Here is a 27,580-nt window from a genome sequence, read left to right as displayed (position 1 = left end):
ATGGTTTTACGTAACATACAACATTTAAAAAATATTTTCTGAATGCTTCAGACAAAACAGCTGTACGGAAAAAAAATATTCTGATTGGCTTGGGAGTTATTTTTAATTTGTTTTTTCATACAATTAAAATATGTTTTGTACCACCAAAGGAACAGTTGTGTTCCGAAACAGGTAAAGAAATTATTTTTAATTAGTGAATTTAAACAAAGTAATATTATATGTAAATCATTTGATTTAAATATCCTTAGTCTCGAGTTATAAAAAAACAATACTAGTGAAACAATACTTGTTTGCTTAGATAAATAATCAGCAAAAAGGCAAAAGAAAAAGAAGATAGGATTTTAAAAAAGGAGAAAAAAATGGTTGTTTAAACACTAAATAATAATTATGTATTTACAATATGTATTTACATCATGAGTAGCTTTTAATTTTTTTATTGGAAAACCATGTATTAAGTTCTAAACAGACTTCATATAAATACACGCATATGCTCATCAGAGTTGATATGGTTGTTTTTTTTTAATGTTTCTTTTATAGTCAATTTTGAATATGATGGATACAAAAACAAAAACCAAAAAAATCACTTCAGCTGTCGAAACAGAAAGCAAATATAAAAACAATTTGACTTTTTTTATAATAGGTTGTACGATAGTTATGAGGTTTAAGTGTATTCAAACAGAAGTATCCTTAAAGATAATTTTATACCAAATTTCGCAAACACGATTTGCATTTTTAATAATAAAAAAAATTAAAAGAAACTAATAAAAACACATACTGCTGGTTTCAGTAAGTGTTAAAATATTGATTAAATTTCATCAATGTGTGCTGTTTTATCATATTTACGATTGAAATTTAAAACCTTGTCAAATTAAAATTGGTATTCAGTGACAATTGAAGCAATAATTCATGAAATAAATAAATAATTTGGTATGTAATCAGTACTAAAACAGTTCATTGTAGTATCTATTTTTTTTTTACTCATTAAAAAAGAGAAATCAAAGGCAGCATATTTGCTGAAAGCCATTATCACATTCTGATTTCCTATGAGTGTTATTTTACTGAACTCAACCAGAACTGGCAGCTTGAGATATTTCTTCAAAGGCTTGTTCTAAGCAGTGCTTTAGCTCTGCAAAAGACACCACCAACACGCTTTGCTCATCTCTTGACATCAGTTGAACCTGGTAAAGAATTAAAAATATATATCATAAAGTGACAATGACCAGTGCAATTAAATTTTTCAATAAATCTCAAATAGATTAGAAATTCCTAAGTTTATTGATATCAACATAAAATATAGAGGAAGTTATGTATGTGCCCCTCCTCAGCTTCCTTTACATGACGCCCATCTATTTGTTGAAATTTTCTATAACGTTACTACTTATATAAATAATTGAGAATACTCATAGGATGCACTTAAAAAATATGGATAAGGGAATTCACATACTCTGTTATGTGTACCAATGTCGAGTTGATTGAGACAGTATGTGAGGTGAGCATGATCGAGCCATGGTCTTCCATCCGAAGTAACGGAATGAAACAGGTAATCTCTGAAGAGTTTGAGCATGTATCGGTCACCAGTCTCAGCCCACGAGCTATCCATATTAAATCTGAAAATAAATAAGCAAACAAAATTTTAATGTCTTCACAGCAATAATAGAGAGAAACAAGTCAGTACATCAGAAAAAAGATAGTCAAAACTTGAACACCTACACCATTTAGTACATAAATATCTATATCATAAAACTGAAAATACACGTGAGTTCATTTGTATCTTTAAAATACATCCAGTTTATATCTATTAAGGTTATATAAGGTTATAAAAAGGTTATAAAAAGGTTTCCCTGGTGAGGAGGACTCTTAAATAAATTTTGTAAAAATAATATTTTAAATATGTAGTACCCACAATAAAAAATAAATAAATACAAAGAGAATACTAACTCTGGCCTCTCATTGATGGTTGCCAATTTCACCAATAGTCTATAATGCCTGGAATTATCTAATTCTGCAGCAAGCTGGTCTTCTAGAGTATCTGCTCTATGCTGTAGAGCTTCAATTTGTACGTAGAATCTGGCTCCAATCATAGGCATCAGATCTGTTACACTTCTACGAGAAGTCACCGACAGTAAGTAACTGAAAAAGCAAAGAACATATTATTTATTCAATTAACTGGTGCATAACTTGTGGAATCCCACATTATTATTTAAAACTTTTAATGACAGCCATTTTGTCTCCCGTTAGAATAGTTTTCATTGTTAATTTATTGCAAAAACGTTTTTTAGGAAACACAAGTATAGAAAAAGTGTTTTTTAACTAAACAAGAAAAAAAAATATTATCAAGACAAGTTTATAGAAATATTCATATATATAATCTAAATATGCCAGTTAATATCCCGGGAAATGCAATGATTCTTAATGTGCAAGAAAACAGTAATCCTTGACTATGGTTACCTTATGAAAAATTACCTGTAAGCATGAGTGTATTTTGTAACTATAAATTTATATCTATTTGCAACAGCGTATGCTCAAGTCCATGAAAACTACATAATGACAGATTTGAATCAAGTATTATTTGTATATATGTATAAACATGTATAATTATAAAACAGAAAATTCATACACATATCTATTTGTTTGTCCATCACAAGAACTCATCCCAAACGGTAAGTCTTATAAATTTGGATAAATCATTCTAGATTCAATTTTTAGATTAAATGTTATTTTCAACATAAAATTTATTGCTAACTCCAAACGACAAGCAGAAGCAACATGAAATTTAAATTTAATTTACCGGGCATTGTCTGGTTTATACTGAAATATGAATTCATGTTCAAACTTAAATTGATTCCAAATGGTAAGCCACAACAACTCGACATTAAGAAAATGACTTATTTAAATTAACTCAAACCGCTCCCAAATGGAAAGTTGTGAAAATAGACGCACTATAACTGAGTTATGCTATTTATATAAATTATTAAATAATAAAGTAGACTCTTTTAACCTACTCTCCAAAATTAATCTTAGTGTCCCCTTTTGCGGGACAAGAAATAAGTATTTATTCCATCTGCCAGTCTGTAGCACTAACTTTGCACAACACTCTTTCCTATATTGTTCTTACTCAAAATATAAAGATTTTTTTTCATCTATTGATATATTTAACATTTTTAATTTAATTAAAAATAAATTAAGACTCATTCTTCCTGGTTGCGATACGCTCCCACTTGCTATTTAATGATGCTCATGCTTACACACACCTGAACACTTACTCCCACACAAATACACCTCTACACTTACTCAAATACACACACAAACACACCCTTTTGTTGTACCACAATTTAATATGTGTGATTTTTATTTAGAAACTTTGCTGGTCTGTCTTTAAACCGTATCTTTTTTATGTTATTATATCATTGTCGACTGTTTGTTTCTGTAAAATAAATAAACACATTACATAAACATAAGGCGAGAATCTATTTAGAATTATTTCAATCCATCCCAGGTGAGTCTGAGAAAAAAAAGTAGTAGTTGATAAAAAATAATAGGGGTTCTAAACTAAAGTGAAAGTATGTATGTATGTCTTACAGAATGAGATTCTTTAGGTCTTGGGAGTAGGATCGATTGAGCAATTGTAGTTGTGTGTGGGTGAGAGCTGGAGACATTGGAGCCCTGCAAGCTAACGCTAGTACCATTCTACCCAGCGCTGTCAAGTCATCTTGCTGGGCCTATAAAATACAAAACAAATGTTGCAAAGATATTGTTACGAAGGCAGCCCCATTCGATAATGAGGAACTACAGCCCTGCGGGAAATTGGATACAATATATTTTTATTATATCTAATTTTAATTATAATTAAACAGCAAGTTTCTTGAAAATGTACAAAAATAGAATAAAAAATAAATTAATAAAAAAAACAACTACTTTAAACGATGTCACTAGTTCATATGAATCAACCAATGATAAGAGAGTTATGGAAGATTTCCGGTTTGCTTGCCGTCAATGGACCAATGGGCAGAACTGATCAAGAATAAGCGGAAGAGAACCTCTGACGTAACACGCGAAGTTATTTCAGAAATACAAAACTTTGAAAAATCATAGCGCTGATAATACGAAACATGAGAATAAATAAAAAAATGGCTTAGTTTAATGGTCTATTAACAAATAAAATAAAAAAACACGGAACATTGGGCCTCTTGGAGAAAAATAAAAAAACAATTGGTGGAATTTAAAATACTTTTTTGTAAAATTACATACTTATGCACGGGTATTTAAGAACAATGTTTGCAATTGTCACATGGGATATCTACAAATAAATAGCTTAGTGAAAACATACTAGAAGATGGCGAAACTAAATGGAAAAAATCTAATCTTTACACTACTGATATCAATCTGTTAAAATAAAGTCCTTAGCTCATCAGATACAGCAATAAAGACGAGCCTTTTTTTAGACCAAGGGCCTATTTCTCTTAATACTGTAATATAATGGAGAGTAGTAAACGCAACAGGAGTGTAAATTTTAGTACATGGCACAGATGGCATTTCGTGTTACAAATACTAAGGTTTCTATTCTATTAATTATTCAAGAGGCCCCAGGAAGGGCTGCTGAGTTTATACTACTTCCGTAACAACGGTTTAGCAAAAACTCTTAAATAGTTTAAAAACATAATTTAAAAAATAAGAACCCGAGTAATAAAATCTAAATGGGCGGCTAGCTTAGGACTGGTGCCGCCGAGCATCGGGATCAAATGAAGTTAATGACACTATGTAAGGGCTCGTCGGGTGGCGTAGTGGCGACAGCGGGGGCGTTAGTATTAAACATACGAAAACGTATGAAAAACGCCACACATGGCCATAGTACGAAGCCTTTGGCGGGCGAGACAAATTAATGTTCGAGGCCTAAAAGCTAGCGATTTTACCATACATTTCCAACTGCTCGTTACCGCCGGTTTCTCGGGCCTAGCTAGCGACCAGCAAATAACCTACCTTAGTATGGTCGCGCGGTAAGACCAAATGAATTTGATCTTACCGCCTGGCCTTCGCCACCGCGTTAGGCCTGCAGCCAGGACGCGGCCTAAGTGCATAAGTACCTAATCGGTGTTTTTGCCGACAACATTGAAATTATCACACATGGTTGAATTTGCATGTAAAAAATCCAAGCTCGGCTCGGCATCACAATACAATTTACAACATCTTTTTTATTTGATGAACGACTTTCTTATTTCGGGGGCTTTGACCATGCTAATCAGTTTTTTTATGTTCTATAGTCAGTGCATAATATCAGATCAGTTAAAAACTAACCCTTGAATTATAAACATATCTATTAACAAAAGGAAGTGTCTCTCAATTCGTGAAAAAGTGGCAATTATTTGTGAAGTAGAATGTGGCGTGAAAAATGTTGAGGTGTGTAAAAAAATCTTCTCATTCACTGTGTAAATATTGTTGCATTTTTAATTTCAAAAGTAGTACGTTTATAAGCATTTATTTTAATATTCTTCAATACAAGTTATATTTTTTTTGATTATCTGTGAACTTTACACATATTTTTTGTTTACTTAGTGACAATATTGTCTTAGTGATGAATCAAAATTTAATTTGATTTAATTTGAATTTAACGGTTTGCAGACAGTTTGCCGCCGAGCTCGAGAACGATATAGTGACGAATGTCTTGCACCCACATTCGCCTTACATCGTGGTGTGGGGATGCATCACAAAATTGGGTGTTGGTAATTTAATAATGATAGAAGGGTCAGTGAATGCCGAAAAATATAGTGAAATAATTTTAGAGGGTGTTGTGCCAACAATTGAGCACATAACTGAAGAAATTGATTACCCTGTATTTCAGGATGATTCTGCGCCTTGCCATCGGGCTTGTTCTGTGAGTGTGCAATTTTTTTAAATGCGTATTGATGGTTTACCTTATTGCATTCAACATTTTTGAGACTAATTTTTGTGTTTTTCTTCATCAGGTATCACAGCTCACAGAATCATTGGGAATTAATTCCTTTCATGGCCAGGAAATAACCCAGATTTGAACATAATAGAAAATCTATGGGCTGTAATGGGAAAAAAAATTAGGAAGAATTCTCCAAAAATGGTGCAGGAGTTAAATAATGTAATAGAACAAGTATGGTATGAAGAAATTTTCGCAGAATTTTTTAGTAAGCTGTACAAACCCACACCAAGACGAATAAATATAAAAGCCAAAGGGCGTCATACAAAATATTAATGTTGTTCTAATTAAATAATAAATATTATTTAAAGATGCTTTAGGGTGTTTTATTTACTAAATAAATTAAAAGTTTTAGCAAAAAGTTGAGTAAGAATGAATTTTAGCTTAAATAGTGCTCTTTATTCTTGTAGCTGACAATATTTGTCTGGGATAAGCCAAAGTCGAGATATGCTTTAAAAAACCAACATTTTAAGCATATTTTGTATTTTTAAAAAAACTTCCACTAAGAATTCAAGGTCGCAAATAGAATATGTTATTAGCAACTCCCAGCTCTATCTAACACACTAGTTATTAAAACTCCTTGAAGTATTTCTAGGCATAACTACCAAACGTCTGGGCTATAGGAGTCCTATTATAATCTCCAGTGAAGAATCCATCGGTCATGAATTTTACTACCGAGTCCCAAAGGCCGAGCACGCGGGAACTTCTTTCGCGAGTTTCAGATGTGATATTTTTTTTATCATTTTCACTATCTAATATTTTTAATCTTCTCAAAACTGAGTCGGTATACGATTTGGAAGCAAATTTCAGGTACTCGTTTTTTTCAAAGGCTCGAAGCGTAAATAGTCACGATATCATTTGTATTCCTTCGAAAGCTCTGGATCGCCCCTACTGAAAAAATTTTGAAGCTCGCGCCGTCCGCGTTCAGCAAATGCCGGTGTTTTCCCGGGTAGGATGACTGTACTTTACATGCATCGCTAGGAATATTGTTAACGGGAGAAATGTCGTGGTTGTTTTTTATGGAGGCAAGTGCGCGAGGAGTCAGTTGAAGGTTTGCACGGTTGCAGTCGTGTGAACATTGTTTCGGTAGTGCGCGAGTGGTGGTGTGTACCCGCCGCGGTGAGAGGACTGTGACTAGCTCACTGGTGTAGGCCGTGGGCTCGGCTGTTGTGATAAAGTCGACACACGAAGGGTTAAACCAGCTAATGACAGAGATCTTGTTCTGTATTTTACTTCCATATTCTGCATAGATCTTTTGTATATAGTATATGCCAATCTTGATATCCTTAGTGGGTGAAATCCAGTACTTATGTACAAAGATTCATACTAAAAACACTTTTAAGTAATTCAGTTTATTTTTACCTGTTCAGCTGCTTCCGGAGTGACTGTAGGAGCTCCGCCAACAGCGCCAGCAACTTCCTCCACTCCACACCATGATATTCTTACTCTATAACCACTCACAATCACCTTGCTGGGGTCCAATTTCCTAAAACATGAAATAACTTACATGCAGATACATATTACCAATAATCACTTCGCATAAACAAATGCAGCAAAATCGCCAATTCAAAAACGCAATGTTTTCATTGTAAATTATTGGTAAATAACAAATAAGACCACACATAACACGTGTTTATTTAAAAAGAAATCAAATACCCAGTATTACGCAGTATTATAGGTAGAGTGTAATTGAGCTCATTGCACGTGAAGTAAACCTACTGGCAAAATGTTCAAACATTTGCATTCAAACTCTATGAGTTTTTTCCCTAATTTCTTTTACAAAACTGTTTTGATATTTTTAATTAATATGGATGTTTTGACTTAAGGGTTTTGGATTATACTGATTACAGAAACGTAATGTAAGCAATGTGTATACTTCGCCTTTAAAATATCACTTGCAATGGGCTCAATAATAAACTTGTGTATTTTGTGGTCACGGGTGTCAAGTTCTGGCCAAATGGAGTTAAGTACAGTATTTATTAATTTACTTAAAACATTCAGTACAAAAATATATGCACTTTGCCAGCTTGTTGCCAAAAGCAATATCTTTCAGCCAAACAAAAAAACAGACTGGTCAAAAGAAAAATGTTGTAATTTAACATTTAGTACCTATGATGTGACTACCTATATTTTATTTTAGTAAAAGAATTAAGTCAAAGGACAGGTCCTTATGGGAAAAAACTGTTGGAAAATATGACTTACATCAAATTTTGCTTCTTCATAATAAATTTTTCAGTGATGTAAAATAACATAACTTAAATATATGTAATTAATTGATTTAAGAACTTTTACCCTGTGACCACCATATTATTGAACAATATTCTCAAATGTGTGGTCTCTTAAAACATGTACCATTAATTTATTCAAGTTATTCCACAAAATATACGCTAAAACAAAAATAATTCTCAGTATGAATCTAAAAAAAAAAATGTGGACACATCGATTTTCCACTAGTTGTGAACAAGTTGAGATAAAATGACACATAATATATTCTGGAGTTAAGAAGTTAGTTTGTTACTGAAAAATAAATTTTAGGTTGGCGTCTAATGACAGCTCTTAAATTTTAATGTAAATGAAAACAATCAAGTATGTAAATTGTAGCAATAACCCAAAGAATATCCTGAAAGCATCGCGTAAAATACAGTATTCGCAGCACACGATCAGTATAAATAATGTAAGCACAACTTCGCATTGCAGTAAATATGGTGCCTTCACTTGAATGACACGCGTATTATATACCTGCAAGCGAGACCTGGTGTATGTATGGCTCTGAGTGCGGCAGTCAACTGAACTAATAAACTCCAAATTGTAGATTCAGGAAGCAAACTTGCCCCATGAGTAGCTCGCAACAAGGTGTTTTTCTGTAAAAATAAAATTCATTTTTATGATAAGAAAATAGTTGGTTCATAGTAAAAATACATTATTTATCAAATTCTCAACTTATGTTGACTATATCACGGAGGAATGATTAAATAGAGATGACGCTTCATATAACGTGAATTTGAAATCGTGTTCTAAAAATGATCTAATAACATTGCTGTGCGAAACGTGTAGTAGAATAAAAGGAACTAAATGTTTATGCCGCTTTCTCTTAAATCTGGTCAATAATTTATTTTTCATTATATCTTTACTAGTTCTCGATTTGTAAGAGATAAATAAACAGAAATTCACATGTGATACGGTTGTATGTATGTATATACAAGTATGCATCTATCACATAAACATTCCTGTTGCATATGTGTATATTTTTAATTAAAAGTTCAATGTCTAAAATTTTGGTTAAATTTCAATAACAAGCTATTTAAAACTTTGTGCTATATTTATGGGATATGGGCTATATATAATGTATGGGAGCGAAGTATGGAATTAGAAAAATAATTATGAAAGTAGGTTAAATGCTGTCGAAATGCGATCCCTCGGGCGAATGTGTGGTAAAACGATGTATGATAGTTGCACAAATGTTGAGATCCGTGAACTGTGTAAGGCTGATTCAAGAAAGGGGTGCAAAAGACATCGATAATGAAAAGACGGCTATAGCCTGCATGAATCTGAAGACATTACATGATAGGAGGAGATACTGAGCACCTACAAAAAAAACAATCTACAGTGAAAATGTCCCAGTACTATGCTCCAATCAGAAGTAAAGTATTCCAAAAATAAGAAAGTTATGATATCAACAATGTTTTGAGGGCGTCCAAATGTTTGCAGACAGGTTGGATTTCCTCCCCAGAGAGTTATTTATTTTATATACGGCCTAAGCCAATTACAACAGTTACATGAAGAAACATATGTAAAAGAAACAGAACAAAAAGAACATAAAACTATGTGGTAAAGACAAAAAAGGGCAATAAATATGATAAACATATGAAAATTCGAGCTAAACCATGCCAATCCATCTTCATCCCACACTGATTTAGTGACAAAGAGATCTACGAAAAGCCGGAAGATCTACCCCAAAGAATTCCAAATTATGTGACAAATCGATTAATCTACACATTCTGGACATTGGGGCATAAAAGCAAAAGTTGCTTTAAATTTTCCTAGCGAGGAAATCCAGCCTGTCTGCAAACATTTGGACACACCCAAAACATTGTTGATTAAACTAACTGATATAAGAGGTATAAAAATTGGAAAATTGTTTTCAGGCGTTGATTAGTAGGTGAATCGGTTCAGCCGGATGAACCGCACTCATGCGATGAAGGTTTAAGTTCTTTTACTTCACAAAAGTCAACAGATGGAAGAGTTGCGGAAACGTGGATGTTAAACATAGGCAGAGTGGTGAATGTTACACAGTGTGTAAAATGGGCACTTAAACCAGCCAATGAGAGGTCATAAGCCCTGCCTAGACTTCCATATTCCCTTCTCAAAATGTTTTCTCTCTGTTGCAACAAATTTAGAAGTTACGATATGTTTTAAAGAGTGGATCCCATTAGATAAAAAGCATCAGTGAACGAATTAACATGGAAATCACGAAGTTATCGCTTGAAATATGAATAATATTTTATTTACCTGGTGCGAATAGGGTCGCGGAGCATCTGGATCACTAGAGAATGAGTCATACTGCCCATTTGAGTTAATACTGCTCATATATGTCTGCATCAAAGTTGTACATCCAGGGTGATATTCATAAACAAATATCAAGGCTAGAAACAATTATTCCGTAAGACATTTCATCCAATTAAGTTTTAGTATTGTGAGTCGATATGAACTATTTAACTAGGTCTCAAATACATATTTCATGTTCAATTTATTTATTTGATGTTTTAATTATTTTTATTATGGTTGATAGTGTGTTAGTGTTATAACTGAGAAAATTGGGAGACAATAGTTGATTTTTAAAAAAGGCCTTCAAAAGCCCTGCCCCTTGCCTGCATATAGGCGCAATACGCACTTTGGCAATTAGCCGGAAGTGTCATCACTTCAAGTTTACCGATAGCTCATTGGCTGGGCTAATTTTCTCATGCTAATATGATTGCGAACTCAAAATTGAAGCGATTCAACATATTCAATGACACCAAATACTATTTATATATTGAAACTGATTATATTTATATAAATACACACCAAATAACTGTTCTCAATGGCATTGAATGATGGAAATGACCTTTCCCATATATTACTTCAGTCAACGATACTAGCTTCCACCCAGATAGTGCTACAGAATGTATTAAAAGTATATCTTCAAAAATTCACAATAAACCATATTTGTGAGGCCCTAAAAAGGACCGTATTATTGTGTTGTACGTCGAGTGGGCTACCCCCGCTGCTCTAGGCCACCTGGCGCAGCATTATGGCTAGCCTTGCTGAGCTGAACGCACGCTGCTTTGTAAGACGTGTAATTTCAATTGATAAATCAGTTGAGTTCCCAACTCTGACAGTGAACAAGTATTTTACTGTCTCATCGCCCTGAGTGCTCATCGCTCCGCCCTGCTAGCTGACTGCCTTCGCCTCTATAGACCACTTGGACCGGGTAGAAAGTCCTTTTCAGGGCTGTTGCGGTTGACTTGCAGTCGACGCAGTCGTGCCCCTACCTTCCAACTCTGTTGGGGGGGTGGCTTCCTGTTTAGGCCGGGAATTCTGATTGCGGCATACGCAGGTGACGAACCAGCAAGTTGTGGTAACTCGTTTGTTACACTACAGTGATGTTAAAGGTGAAAGTGTATTTTAGTATTCGCATGTTGGTGTAGTCCTGACGAAGAGACAGGGTATGTCTCAAAACCGGTAGACATAAAAAGCCGGTAAGTACATAGTTTTATACTAACATTAGCTAAAAATGTTTGACTACAAAGTTAATGCAATAATAATATTAATAGATTATTAATAATAATATTGAACATAAATAATATTAATTTTTAATCGCCAACTATCTGAACTTTTTGAGAAGATGTTTTATGTATCCGTGAGTTTTGAGATTTAAGAGTTCTCCTCACTAGGATAGCCTATTATGAGGAAGACTGTGTTGTGTTTCAGAATTTTCTTTGTTACTATGCTTCAGCAAAATTTTAATTTCTTTATTGATAACTTATTTATTATCTTTAGTTAACTTATTTATTATCTAATTTCAGGGAACCTATATAAATGAATACTTACAATTATCTCCAAACGCTTTGGTGGAGAAGACTTCTCGAAGTCTTGCGATATTGGGATGCTGAAGAGTTTTCCACTTGTCGATGAGCAGCGGACACTTCGTAGAAGACAGTCTGAAGTCATGGAGCCGACGCAGGGCAAACAGTAGGCCGCTTTGTCTGTGAGATCCCCGGTACGTAGACACAGATCCACAGTTGTCTTCTAGTGGAATAAGGTCCACATATTGTTCTACCGCACTTGGCATTTCTAAAAGAAATTGGCCAAAATATGAAATATCAATGCAAAATTATAGCTTCTAGGCGCCCAAACCTTCTGATTTGTAAATGCTGTGATTATTTTGTTGTTTTTTATATCATCATAGTATAGTGTTATTTTATTTTTGATTAAAGGGAATTGTTATTCTAATATGCACCAAAATTAAGTATTATATATAAATTTCAAAAATTAATCTCATAACAAAAAAAAATATTTGTAAATCCCCAAAAATATTTGATTAGAAAATGAAATGACATATAATGAAAAGAATGCATAAATTATTCATGTAAATATTTAAAAAAAAAAAACAAAAACAATACAACTTACCAGGATATGCATGAGCCTCAGGTTGTTGAAGTGAAATTTGATTTTTCATCAATATTTCTGACCGTAAGACATCGGGCATGTAAAATGATGAGGCCAAACCTAATATGAAAAAATATACTCATGTAATAATAATTTAAAAAATATATTTTATAAATAATTGAGTAGTGAGAACAAGTCGCTGACTTTTAAATTAAAGAAAAAACTACTTAAATATTTATATAATTTGAATTTAAAAAATGAATGAACATATTTTTGCATCAAAATACATTGAAGGAACCCAAGATAGCGAGCTATTCATCTCACGCTCAGCCTGTGAAGTCTTATGCTTGAATACACAACAAATTGTGGCAATTTAAATGAAAATCATTTAGTGATTTAAATTTTAAAATATTTAGCTTTTAAAATTTTACCGGATTTCAGATTTCCTGGAATGGATGACATATGAGTTGGTGTCCCCGAATACATTTGAGGGATTGTGAATTGTGCGCTAGAAGATGAGACTCCAGTAATTTGAGGATCCGTATTTGCGCTGTGAGCAGCAGGAACGCTTTCTGCATTCGTAGAATAAAAATATGTCGTTCCACCAACATTCTCCTAAAAAAAAAAAATTATTTCAATGGAATTCATCGCCATTCACTTTGTGATAATAAAAATTTAAAAAAAACTTTGATATCAATTTATTATATTAAAAAATCAAATACTGATAACAAAGTTCACAATCTTATATGAATGTTTAATGTATTAATATATAATCAATAAAACAATTGTCTAAATGAATCTAACCGCACTCGATAAGGTAATCAATCTCACGCCTCAAGTGCCAGTAGAGGGTCTGTGAAATATTGCAGTGTTTTTACACTGCAATATTTTACAAAACCACCTTTTTAGTAAATATTTCACATCAATCCTGCCAGGAATCGAACTCAGGACCTTAAGTAAGGCAGGCAAACGCGTTGTCGATCTTTTTAAAACAGTGGGTGATAATAGTGTTTTGATATTTTGTAAATCATCTGTCCGTAAATAAAGTTTTCTATTCTTATACATGTAAAATAAAAGAACACTGTAAAGTGTTCTTGGCCAAGCTACCTCAGTAAGGACGCATATATTTTCATGTTTTATATATTTAAAAAAATTAAATAAACTTTACTTCAAGAGTTTAAAAATATTTTTCCATGGAAGATTTTCACTAATTATTGTAAATGTCAGGAGAACTATGAAAAGAGGCCACTGTAAAAGAAATGTGTAATTTATTTAATAATTACCTGATGGACTTGGGTTGTGGAGGCTGCTGCTATTTGAGGAGGTGCAGATATAGCATGGGTTGGGGAAGGGTCCTTAGGAGAAACTGAAATTTCCTCCAGTCCAGTATAGAATGCTGAAGGAATAAATTCTGCATTAACCTGTAAATAAAATTGGATACATATAATATTCTACTTCAAAACCAAAGTTTGTTGGATCTAGGTATTTTAATGACGCAGAACTTTGAGAATATAATATGGAAGTTTAGGGCTTTTGACCCGCCATTGGCTGGAAGCTGCTGGACAGAAGTCTTTCTATTCAATTGTAAGTTATTATTATGTATTAAAATGTAATTGCCTAGCTTGGAACGAGGTATGTACCCTTGTTAGCTGGGCAAAGTGTACAAAAATGTACAATATATTTAAAAATATATATTTTTAAAAAAAGGATAAAAATAAACTCTAAATTATTCAACAATATTTTAATACCCGTATGCAGAGACAAAACTTAAGGTGAGGAAGGTACATTCTAATTTCAAATGCAGAGAATAACCCGAAGGTGAAGACAATAGAATGTACTTTCTTCACCTTAAGGTTTGTCTCTGCATACGGGTATAAGTATGTTTAAATATTTTTAAATGTGTATTTCGAGTGTAAATTGAGAACTTTTTCAAAAAGAGAACATTGGGGTCCAAAAATAATATTTAATTTACTGAAATGAATATGGATGTTGATTTTTGTAAATTAAAAAGAACATTATCATTCCCTTTCCGCACCTAATGGTGCATAGGGCACTGCACCAGTACACCAATTGCGGTGTATCTTGATCATTTTTGTTACATGAAGGTAAGATGATCACTCTTACGCTTCAGGTACCAGTCCAAGGACTATGAAATATTCTAGTGTAAAAACACTTATTAAAATAAATATTTCATATCAATCCTGCCGGGAACCGAACCCGAGACCTCTTGCATGGTAGGGAAACGCGCTGACCATTACACCACGAAGCCGATAAAAAGAACAGAAGGTGAAATTAAGGGGTGAAATCCAGTACACATCTACAAAGATTTTGACATACTCAAAATTTAAAATAAAATTTCACGTGGATTTCGACGTCGGACACATTTTGAAACCTTCCTGAAATCATATTAACCTATTATATGTATACAATTTTTTTTATTTTTTAAATAAATACTATTTCAAGATTGGAGTCAATTAAGATGAAAAAAAATTACAAATTTACGTCTTGAATAAAAAGTACTTTCATGTTCGATGAACAATATAAAACCAATAGGCAGGAAATATGATAATTATTATCAGAACTTAATGAGAGCTTTGGAACGGAAGTATGTGTTAATTTGATATCTATAATATTATTTAAACATATTCCACACAATTCCAAAATAGAATAAAGTTTTTCATGAAATATTATTTACTTATAATATACCGCCCTTGGTGGTGAAAAGGCCAAATTGAAAAATATCTTTTACTTTGTTGGTATAAAAAAATATAATATCTCTTTTGAAATTTGTAGTACCTGTCCTGTACACAAAGGAGAAGTAATTAATATTTTCTGAAAACTTTATTGACCTAGCGAAATATTTCTTTCCCACATTTGCTCCTAAGTGGAGCATGTAGATATCATCAGATGTCTCCGGGAGACCCTATCACCAGTCAGCGCTCTCGCTTCCCTCCATGTCGATCTCGCATGTATGAGTTCTGTCAAGTACAGCCAAAAGCCTTCCAGCACGGCGACAGAAAGCAGAGGTGAAGAAAGGGCAACGTCGGTTAAGGCTCTCACAAGACACGTGTTATAGGAGGCTTACGCATTCATTCTCAGACTTCATTATTGGTTATAAAATCAAACCGCCTTATCACTAATATTCTCAAATCAAATTAGTAGTCCTGAAAACGGCCACTTAGGTGAAAGCGCTTGTCGGTCAAACAAAATATAAATGAATTATTAAGTAAATAGATAAAGTCACGTATGGGAGTACAAGCACTGTGTTGAGTTAGGACACACACAAATAATAAAAATTGAAAGCGTATTTAAAATAATGAAATATATATATCGTCGCTTCAATTAGTTTTTGTCCAACAAACCAAAACACTAATCTGCAGAAATAGAGCTTTAAAGTTTTTTTTTTTTACAAACAGGCAAATATAATGAAAACCCCTTAAAACTTTTTTTTTTTTATTTGAATTTTGTAAATAAAGGCTTTCTCAGAACTCCTGTACACTTACTCAGTTTTGTTAAAAATGGTAGATTGGAAAAAAACGAACTAAAGCGACAATATGTGTACAAAGAATGGCATTTTTTACAAAAAGGGAAAAGTGTAATATGGAAAAACAATAATTTAAACCATAAGCTATAGCGTAGGTGTTAGATAATTATTTATTTTATTTTTATTTTACTTACAATTTTTTTGTTTACATTTGGTACATTTATTATTACATAATATATAACTTAATTAATTAAAACAAAAAATCCCACATAGGCACGGCCTGTGCGTGGGTATACTAAATCTAGAATACATTATGAAATCTATGGTGTAGATGTATATAAAATAAAAATTTACAGTTTTTTGTTTTTTTAAATTAGTATAAAATAATAATTGCATTATTAGAATAAAAATAAAAACTAATGTTAGTAAATATTAGTACATAACCACATACCAAATTTTTGTATTTACTGGTTTGAAGACGTACCTGTCTCTTGGAAAGTATAAATAATATTATACATATTAAATAAGATTTTTTTATACTAACAGTTAATTGGGCTAACGTTTGATCAAATGGAATTTCAATACAGCCTACATTTCGCCTTAAAACTTAACTTCCCTACCCCCTACCAATCCACCAACAACTGATTATTATTAACCTAATGAAATTAGCGCATGTGTACTGTAGTATTTAAATGTAATGTAGTGAGTGCCTGACAAAGAGACACGTACGTCTCGAAACCGGTAGACATAAAGAAGTCAGTAAGTGGTTATACTAATATTTACTAACATTAGTTAAAATGTTAGACCAAGTTAATGCTTTAAAAATAAAAAAAATACTAACATATTATAACAGAGATGAAGAACATTTTAGAGAAGGTAATATAGAAGTCTAGGCATCTACAGGGCTGTCTATGACCTGTCAATAACTGGTTTAAGTGGCCACTTTACACACTTCATTCACCATTCTGCCCATATTTGAACATCTATATTCTTTCAATTCTTTCATCTTTTTAAGTTTTTGTTAAAGTTTGTTCGTTTTTTAATTTCAAGAGCCGAGACCTTTGTTGAATCCCGTCCTTGGCTACAGAAATTTGGACAAACCCAAAATATTGTTTGAAAATATACATTAGATTATTTTTATATGTGCACTACTTTACAGGGTTTGAAAATATTACAATATTTATATGATCAAAATATCGGATACATATCGCAATAAATATCTCAAAAAGGAAAGTTATTTTGTTTGAACAGAAACTAAAAATAGAGTTTAATTAGGTAGTTAATGCGACTTTGTGGTGCTTGCAGGAATCTCAGTAAAGTTAAACATGGAGAAACCCAGAAATGTGTTGTTAACAAAAAGACATCTACTAAATTATAAATATCAATAATATATATACAAGCAATGAATAGCATGACATAATATACCCTCCGAACCCTGCTATTTTAAAATAAGTTTATGTTAAATATTAACATGATAAAATTGTAATAAAAATAATAACTTACAGGTTTCAATTCAGTTGGTGATGGAATCATTCTCACGAGAGGTTGTAATGGATTTGGCGTTGACCCTCGGTTCTGTGAATTATACATATTTAAAATAAGATAAAAAGAAAGATCTAATCTTTAACAAAAAAAGCATTGAAAGATATTTCAAGGCATGAAGAACATTTTTAATAGGGGAACATAGAAGTCAAGGCATTTATTTCCAAAATCAGTGTTCGGTCAATCCGCTGTTTTACCATCAAAGTTTATTCCGCAATGAGGCTCATTTCTGCCTCGGTGGCCTTGTCAATAAGCACAATTGTCGAGTGACTCTAATCCAGAAGCAGTTCATCAGCTACCGATGCACCGCGTACTGTTCAAAGGGGATTATGGGCCAGAGGTATTATCGGGCAGTACATTTTCAAAAATGAAGAAGGCCAAAATGTCACCACCAATGGAATCCAGTACAGAGCAATGCTCAATGCATTTTTTTGTTGCCAAAACATTTGATTTCCACAGGGTGGTGCCACATGCCATACTGCATGACCCGAAACTTTTGACTTATTAAAGAAAGAGTTCAGTGACTGATTGAGCCGATAACTTGTTTCGGTGTATTTTAGCCAGAAGAATCATATGTAAGTAGATACTGGCTAATTTTGGTTGTGTGAGGTCGCTACGCCTGACGGGACATTTTTGGTTTGGCTAGTGTTTTGACCCGCGCGCTCTCTTCGTTTTTTTGACGAGTTGTGTCCGCAGGCATTTTGAAATGTTGAAAAGTATTTTCGCTATTTGCCGTTTAAATTATAACTTCACCTTAACTTGCACAACGCCTCAAATTTATCATTAATCCATCGCTGTTCATCATTATCCGCTGCCTCCAGACGAAATTGTGTGCCTGCAGTGTTCCGGATTACCAATTTCCCTGATAGCGTGAGCTGATCGCCGACAAGGAAGAGGACTCAACGCCAGGTTAGTCAGTGTTATTACATGTTGTCTGGTCCGAGTACATCTTTAACAGATTGTTGGCTGCATCCGCTAGCTCATATTGTCCATTTGGAGAGTCAATTTACTATACCCTATCATAAATTTATTTTTTAAAACGCAAAGGTGAATCTATTTACACAATTCGTGAGTGACAATGTCGAGAAATGGACTTGAGAGCTGGCTACAAGATCGTACGATTTGACCCCTTCAGACATTTTTTTGACAGGGCATTTGAATTCGTTAGTCTATGCGGATAAGCGAATAACAATTCCAGCCTGGAAGCTAACATCGAGTACACTATACATGACATATGGCCACAAATGTTGGAAAAGTGATAAACACTTGGAGCTCCAGATGCTATTCGTAAAACAATCCCATGGTAGCCATAAGCCTGATACATTTTACATGATTACCTACCTACTCTATCTAGCTCATAAGCCCTTTAAATGCCCAAATTTTCATATTACCCCCTGAAAACGTTTTCATCTCTGTTGTAATATGTTGATCTTGATTTTGAATACCCCTAGGAGGTTAAATCCAGTCATTGTCTACTAACATTTTGATATACTCAAAATGCTGTTGGTATTTCAGATTTATCTGATGGTACCGGAAGATTATTGAATAATCTTGGAATAACGTAATCAAGTATTCGTTCTACGAAATGACAAGTAATACATATTTATTCTAAATAAAATGCATATTCCTCATTGAACAACTTACCATATATGTTGCCAGTTTAGATTCTTGTGGAAGCATGCTGCCTGGCGAAAATGCATAGACAGATGGATCCATTGCGTAGGATGTATTCTAGAAAACAGGATAAAAAAGATTTATGTAAAAGAGTTAGATTGATTTATCATGTTTATTTCAGCAGAGATAGAGACATTTTATAACTGGAAGAATTGAAAAAATGGGAATGATTAAATATAGGTAGAATGGTAGATGTTGCAGAGTGCGTAAAGTGATCACTAAAACCAATGCCTAGACTTCCAATGTGACAGATTGATCGGGTGAAGACAATGTCACAGGGGAGTCTGCACAGAGCTGTAAAGAAGGCACAGATACGTGAAGGGTGGAGACGCATCGTGTATAGAATGGCCGGGGAAAACAGTAGCAATGGTCGTGATCCTCGAAACTGAGGAACGAAGAAAAAGGTCTTCTATATTTGCATCTCACGAAAGTTCTCCACATTTTTAATCTTGATCAACTATTTAAGAAGTAAAATTCAGTACTTGTTTGCTTAGGATTAGGACATATTCTTTATTTTTTGTCAATCCTTTAGTATCCTGTCATTTGTTAATCTGTGTACAGTAAGAGTGTTTACGGTTGTCATTTAATGGAAGACTATGAAGATAGTACTGAAGAGAATAGTAATAGAGAAACTAGCCTAACCAGGGGAGACTCCATATTTATGTTCAAATGCTCTAGTGTTATACAGATTCCACAGTAATAAAAATGAATGTATATGCAATTAATAAATAGTTAGGTAAGCTAGTCATCAACTTCACGAGGAATGAGTTTTAAGAACTAAACTGTAACTAGGGAGTGATATTTTTTTTACAATTGAATGTAATTATTTATGTTTAATAATAGGACAAAATCTGCAACAACCCGGAATTACCGATCCATCAGGATATACATAATGCAGAAATGAGCAGACTACCGTCCAAAACAACTGGGCAACTGCGCATGGATGAGTTTGAGCTAAACTACTCATGACTAAGAGTGGAGGCCGAGTGTGGAGCCTCACCTACACTCTATGCCTTACATCAATGAGAAAATCTCGGGCGTTGACCCTTCCAATGATATGCGGATATAATGAACAAATGAGGGAAGATACCCTCTCCGGCAAACCATCAAGCATATCATCGAGAATTGCCCAGCAAGACAGAACCCTGGTGATCCAGCAGACTTTCTGACTGCGGTTCCTGAATTGATCAAATATGTGTCTTTCAAAAGTTTTTTTTTTCTCATTTACACATACAGTCGAACTTGGTTATTCTATTATACAAATAATTGTAATGTTCATTATGCATTAACCATAGAACATTTTTAAAAAAACATTGTAAAAACCCCCCGAAACAAGATGTTATTCATAAACTACAAAAGAAGTTGTAAATTGTAATGAGGTGCCGAGCCTGTGCTTACTAAGTTCACAAAGCTTGGATTTTTTACAGGCAATTTCAACCATATATGTGTCAATGCTATCGGTGAAAACACCAATTACATAGGTACAGACATTTACATTATCATAAACTTAAACTGATCCCGACCCCCAGCAGCATCGGTAATAAGTTAATCCCCCATTTGGATTTTATTACTTAGGTTCTTGTGTTTTTAAACAATTGAAGAGTTTTTTTCAATTGTTGACAATATTTTTGTTCGGTATGTCCTCGAAGAAGCTCGTTATAAAAGTTAATAAATGTATGGAGAAAACCGCAAACTAAAATGTCAACCAATGTTTCCTCGTTATATCCGAGATCTCTCTATTTCCGTGATCGTTGTAACCAAGTTTGAATGTATTATCTTCTTAAAATTGTTTACTGGCGTGCGCTAAATAAAAAAAAATAAAGCAACAAAAAATTATTGAAATACTAATGACTTAAAAATGTATTTACAATGAAATTAAACAAAATAAAATGAATACAATAATAATTATAGAAACATACCGTCAAAAGCGCCCATACTCTTTTGAACAAATTTTCATTCCAGTTATCAATAATATTAATAACTTATAATAAGTTTTTTTTTATTTATATGATAAAAATTAAAGTAATAATAGTACCAATAAAATTAAGAATATGAAGTAACAATAAATAATACTAAATAAATAAGAATATTGTGTGATTAAAAATAAATGCAAGAAACATTATTGAAGGTACAATTAAATTTTTTTAGCAGCAGAATTTTTATATTTGTGTGGACCATCTCTTAATACACCAATATCGATATCCCGTTTGAAATCATTATACAACCTCACGATTCGAGATAAGGAGTTACAGTGCACAATATTTTTATTGAATACTGGAAGGAAATGTATTGTGCACCCTTAATCGCCTAGTGGGAACATTTAAAGTAACTATTTCTGTGCAAGATTGAAATGATTGTACAGGCACATTAAGTCAGAGATTTGCCTCTTCATCTCCAACGTTTTAATATTGAAATATATTAGTCGTTCCAAGCAATAACTCAGGGATTTTTTTGGTATAGATTCGATAGTATTTTTGTAAGTAATATAATGAGGTGACCAGATTACACATCCACATTCTAAGATGTTTCGAATCAACAATTATAAAGACAGATAAGGGATGATAGATTTTTTAATAATTTAGTTGTTCTATTTAAAGCCAATCATTTTCAATGATTTCATCTTGACACAGTCAAAATGAGAAGAACGAAGAAACGAGAGTTAAGAATAATTCCAAGATGGCGCATCACATTAACTGAACTGCTGAATCAATATGATGTATTACCATCTCAGGATTCCTATTTCTTGTAAATGTAATTTTGAAACATTTTTAACATTAAGGTGCATGTTATTTTTAAGGCACCAATGAGAAAGTTCAGTGCTACAGGAAATTAAAAAAAAAATTTTTTTAACCAATAATAGTGTTGTTATATATTTCCAGTTACTGGGAAGCCAAGCCACTCATGAGCAACTCACAGAAGAGAACTTGTGACATCACAGGCGGAGTATTTTTAAAATCACAAAACTTTAAAAAAATCATAGCGCTGATAATGCGATACATACGAGGGGAGATTTAAAAGTAATCTACCTAGGTGTGAAGAAACAGACTTAAGGAATTTTTAAAAATGTTTTTAGATGTAATCTCCTTCTAGAGCAAAACATTTGATCCACTTCGTGGGGAGCGCGTTAATACCGTCGGAATTTTTTTTAAACTCTTGGTCTTGAAAAAACGTTGAGACTACGCACTTAAACTTATCATCCTCCGAAAATCTCCATCCCTTTAAGTCTTTTATCAAGTGTCAAAAGAGATTTACAGGGGGTCAGGTCTGAACTATAGGGGGGGTGATTTAATTCTATAAACCCCAATTCAGTAACAGCAGCCCGAGCAATGCGGGACTTGTGTACGGGGGCATTGTCATGAAGAAGAAGCACCCCGCGACTTTACTTCCTCCGTCGCTTCTCCAGTATTGCCGCTTCCAGTTTTTTCAAAACACCAGCGTAGTAGGCCCCTGTGATCGTCTCCTTGTGGGGAAGGTAATTAATCAATAGCACACCTTCACTATCCCAAAATATGGTCACCATAGCCTTCCCGGCGGACGGTTGAGTCCGAAATTTCTTGGGCGGCGGAGAACCCTTATGTTTCCACTGCATTGACTCTTTTTTGTTTCCGGATCTTAATGGTGAATCCAGGTTTCATCACCTGTCACTATTTGAGACAAAAAAGCTTCGCCGCCTTCCTCAAATAGGTCGAAATTTTCTTTTGAAAACTGAATCCGTCGCTCCTTCTGGAAAGGCGTCAGCATTCTAGGAACCCACCTCGCGCCGACCTTAGTCATCCCTAAATATTCATGTAAGATTATTAGAACTGATAATTCTGAAACTCGACATTCATGAGCTAATTGAGAAGCTTTTGCAGAACATTTTTTTCTATTTTTGTCACTATTTCGGGCGATGTTGCTTCAACTGGCCTTCTACTGCGCGAGTCATCTTCAATGGACTCACGACCCCACTTAAACTGCTTAACTTAATATTTTACTGTGTAATAAGAAGGTGAAGAGTCACCGTATGCTGCGATCATACGTTCATTTATTTGCTTTGGTCCATTTCCTTCCTTTACTAAAAATTTGATGATGGCACGATGCTTCAAACTAGTTTTATCCATTTTTACTGCACCTTGATGCACTCAGCGACCAATACTTCCAAGAGCTTACGCGCGACTGAACTAAACTGAAGTGGTCTGACACGACAAGACATGTCGCAGCTTGCAACAACCTGCTCAACCCCGCACTACGTTTCTATCATAGTTAGGTAGGTTACTTTTAAAGGTCCCCTCGTATAAGTTTTTTTTTTAATTTTGGCTTAGTTCAATAGTCTATATACAAATATTTTTTAAAAACCAGTGAACTTCCTTATTTATTAGGAAGTTTGGATCTATTTGAAGCATCTGGTGGTCACTTGAATTTAAAAAAAATTGAAAAAGTTTCAAATCATCTGCCTACAATAAATAATTGCATCTAAGTTTAGATTTAAGAAAATTAAAAATATTAGCGTGCCAAGGTGGAACATCTGGAAACATTGAGGGATTCCAGATGTAACATATATTGTGGAGAATTTGTAATCATTTACAAATACTGTTTGGGTACATGCTCCAAATATAAGGACAACAAACGCAAGAGATCACTGTGTACACCGAAGGCTTCCGGTTTTTGTTTGAGAATAGTGATTTACTTTGACAAATGCTTTTTGAAAATCGGCATACACAGCATCAACTTGACATCTTTCATTGACAGCTGAACAGATATAGTTGCAGAATTACAAAAGGTTTGATGAGATGCAACTTCATGGAATGAATCTATGTTACTTAGGAAAAATGAATAGTTTAACATGAGACTGGATGACTGTATAGATCAGTGACTTGAATACTTTTCCAAAACAAGACAGTATGCTAATGGGTCTATATTTTTTTACTGATGATTTGTCTCCGCTTTTGTAGATTAGAACTATGTTTGTGATTTTCCATAAGTCAGGAAAAACACAATCACTTAAGGATATATTAAAGATAATATAAAGGGGAACACACAATTCATTACTACATTTATTTACAAAAATACTCGGAATCTGATCCGGTCCTGGACCCATCTGTATATCAAGATTTACAAGACGTGTCCTAATACTTTCCAGACTCAGGATTATTTTTGAGAGATCGAACCGGTTCCAATTATCTTTGTGTACATAAGATAAGTGAAACAATGGGTTAGATTGATTAAAAACAGAAGAAAAAAAAAAGAAAATAATTCAACAGTAGAACTCTGTTTATCCGAACTCCAGTCATCCGGTTTGCCAAACATCTGAATCATAATCAGGAAATAAAAAATAATGGAAATATTATAATAACAAATAAAACAAGGGCGCTGGCGGCCAGCCAGTCAAAGTAATTAACTTTGCTGGACATGTTTAAGTAAGTTTTTAATGTATGTCCATTTTGATTAAATACATTATTAAATTGGTAAAGATTACAGATAGACATCAAATCAATTAAATTATGAGATTTTCGGTTCGTGTAAGTTATGGGATGAAGTATATTCTTATCAAATGTTGGATCTGGTATCCACTTGATCTCAGGCAAATTAAAATCCCCTATTATGATAAATTGCGAGTTAGAATTTTTGTAATGTAATTTATATAATTCTCAGTTGATAAGTTTGGTGGGAAATACGCTACACAGAGACAAATACACCAGTTAGAGTTAATGTTATGTGTTATAGTTACCCAAAGATCTTCACCATCACCCTTAAGCATTTTATTTCCGTAGGTCGCAAGTCGTTTTGAGACTGCAACCAGAACTCCACCTCCTCGTCTGTACGCAGAGTTTGACGCTTTCAGATCTCTTCTTAAGACAATATAACAAGAATCAAACAATTCCTTATTAAAAACTGCCGAGTTTAGCCACGTTTCAGTAAAACACATGATATCATAGTCATTTGTTAAAATTTCATTCCTCACATTGATTGTTTTCGTGTTTAAACCATGGGCATTTTATTAAAAAATTTGCATGCTTAAAGGGAAAATTATATTATTTGTTGAGTTTATGATAATTAGAAACTTGGTTTTGACATAAATATGCTTCACCGTACACTCTTGAAATAGTCAATAATACACGAGAGCATTTGTGTTTAAATGTAATACAATAAATAATGTAACAATAAGATGAATAAATTCCTAATAGAGCCATTATCCAATACACAGGAAATGCATAAGACATAATGTACAAAAACATACTAAAAAGTGCAACTGATAATGTCACCGTAATTGGATGCTTAAAAATTCCTTTATAAAACATGATAATTTTTTGTGTTCATCCAGGCAGTTTTTTAATGTACTAACCGAGCGTGCACCACTCACTTTCCTGGGCCCTGATTACAATGAGAATTATCTTGGACTGTCTATAAAGAAAAATCGATATTTGTGTGCAAAAATTAGTATATTTGCATGAACATTTAAAGTATCTTCATCGATAACCTATAATTGTTTGAAAGAAAAAAATGTATGCATATTCTGCTTTTCATACAGAAAACTTAATTTTACTTTGTAGATAAAATTGAAGATAAATGTTAACTTCCCATTGTAATCGGGGCCCTGGAAAGGCTATTCCATTGCTCCTCCACCACTCGGTTTGTCAGAAAGTTTTTCCTGGGGTTCGATGTGAAGAGGGTAGTGTTTAATTTCAATAAATGACCTCTAAGGTGGCAGTTACTATTCATAGTGAACATTGATTTTATTTCGGTACATTACATTGCTGTGTTAAAATTTTGAATGATTCAATCGAGATGCCGCCTCTACTCTTCTAGTATACTCAAACCATGCTCTCTTAACCTTGAGCGGTCGTCATGTGTTTTATTCCCCAGAGAAACTACCATTTTAGTTGCACATCTTTGGAGTTTCTCCAACAACTCGATGGTTTTCTAAAAATAGGGACTCCAGATTTGGACAAAAAATAATACGTTTTATAAGTTCTGAGGAACAAGTTGTGGGTAATGCGGGAGAATGTTTTCCTTATCTGGTATAATAATATTCACGTCAAAGTTATTTTTCTGTTGCGTTGAGATACTTTTTTTTATTGTTCTAGTAATCATAATCATTATTCCCTTATTTCCACCTGATGGATCATAGAACAATGAATTGGTGCACCAATTGCAGCCTAAATTGTTTATGTGTTACATGAAGGTAAGGTGATTAGTATTACACTTCAGGTGTAAGTCTAGTGACTTTGAAATATTATAGTGAAAAAATACAATTGAAATCAATAATTTCAACATGAACCCGGGAAAATGAAACAGACACGTCATTTATAGTAGAAAACGCGTAAACCACTAAAACCCTTAATAGGTACAAAAATATTCCAATTTAAAGACATTCTTCGCACTTCCACACACACTCTTTACACTACCTTCATGCGCGACAATATTGTAAGTTTTCAAATTAAGTAAGCCGTTGTTAGTTACACTGAAAAAATAGTGAAAAAAGTTAAGGGTGACACTCGTACAATAACATCTAACAAAATGAGAGAATAAAACATGTAAGCCACTAAGATACCTAATCTAAAATGGTTTAAGTAGTTTTGCAACTTGTTACTTTTTATGCCAAGCTTAGAAAGTTCTAGTTATTATTTCCATGTTTTACATAATTTTGCGTAATACGGAAAATACTAAAAAATGGTTTTTTTCTGTCTATAACAGATATGTTTATGTACATAAAAATCAGGTCAATGGTTTATCCATAAAATGTAAGTTGACACATAAACCAGAAAAATACTTCAAGTAAGAAATACTACAATGTATTTCGTAAACAAATTTACTCAAAATTATTACCAATAGATTGAGATCGTGTAAACAAGATTACTACTGCACTTGTGACAAAAAATAATATTAACATATTTTACGGCATACTGTTTACCTATTATTACGAGTCGCCGTAATAATGTGAGCGAAAATCTGTGAAACAAACAATCTACCCCAATTATTTTGTATGTAGCATCATGAAATGAAATTGTTGCAATAAAAGTTCTAGTAACATCTGAGTAGTCGATACATACAGGTGTTGGACATTTAACATGATCTTACAATTGTATGTGAAATGTAAGTTTATAAAACAAATCAAATGAAAATAAAAACGTACCGATGCGAGAACGAAGACAGTAATTTTCTTGTATTGTGATGCACTTATTTCGGACAAAGTATTTCGTTGACAAGCTGATGGTGGCTGGTGGCGCTCCGTTTGTTGCGGCTTGTCAGTTTTTCAATCTGCTTTCGTTTTCCAAAATCGACTGATTCTTATAGAGTTGCCAGTGTAT

The 27,580-nt window shown here is 33.4% G+C and overlaps 1 protein-coding gene across 1 annotated transcript; it reads right to left on the bottom strand.

Annotated features, from left to right (window-relative positions):
* Window positions 1–541: 541 nt before the first annotated feature.
* Window positions 542–27,580, bottom strand: PAN3 (Poly(A) specific ribonuclease subunit PAN3). The gene is made up of 14 exons (XM_088231393.1): window positions 27,406–27,580; window positions 19,263–19,349; window positions 17,580–17,651; window positions 13,876–14,013; window positions 13,024–13,207; window positions 12,614–12,712; window positions 12,035–12,277; window positions 10,454–10,587; window positions 8,684–8,805; window positions 7,307–7,430; window positions 3,580–3,719; window positions 1,939–2,130; window positions 1,445–1,607; window positions 542–1,178 (listed from the first exon to the last, which is right to left on the bottom strand). Exons 2-14 carry the CDS (start codon window positions 19,332–19,334, stop codon window positions 1,065–1,067), a joined length of 1,797 nt encoding a protein of 598 aa, XP_088087519.1. The 5' UTR covers window positions 19,335–19,349; window positions 27,406–27,580; the 3' UTR covers window positions 542–1,064.

The sequence above is a fragment of the Micrasema longulum genome, unplaced genomic scaffold (genome assembly GCF_059751315.1).
Source record: "Micrasema longulum isolate JH-2025_06_02 unplaced genomic scaffold, ASM5975131v1 h1tg000880l, whole genome shotgun sequence".
Taxonomy (NCBI): domain Eukaryota; kingdom Metazoa; phylum Arthropoda; class Insecta; order Trichoptera; family Brachycentridae; genus Micrasema; species Micrasema longulum.
The sequence above is the reverse complement of the archived record's forward strand: the minus strand, read 5'-3'. Positions and strand labels throughout refer to the sequence as shown.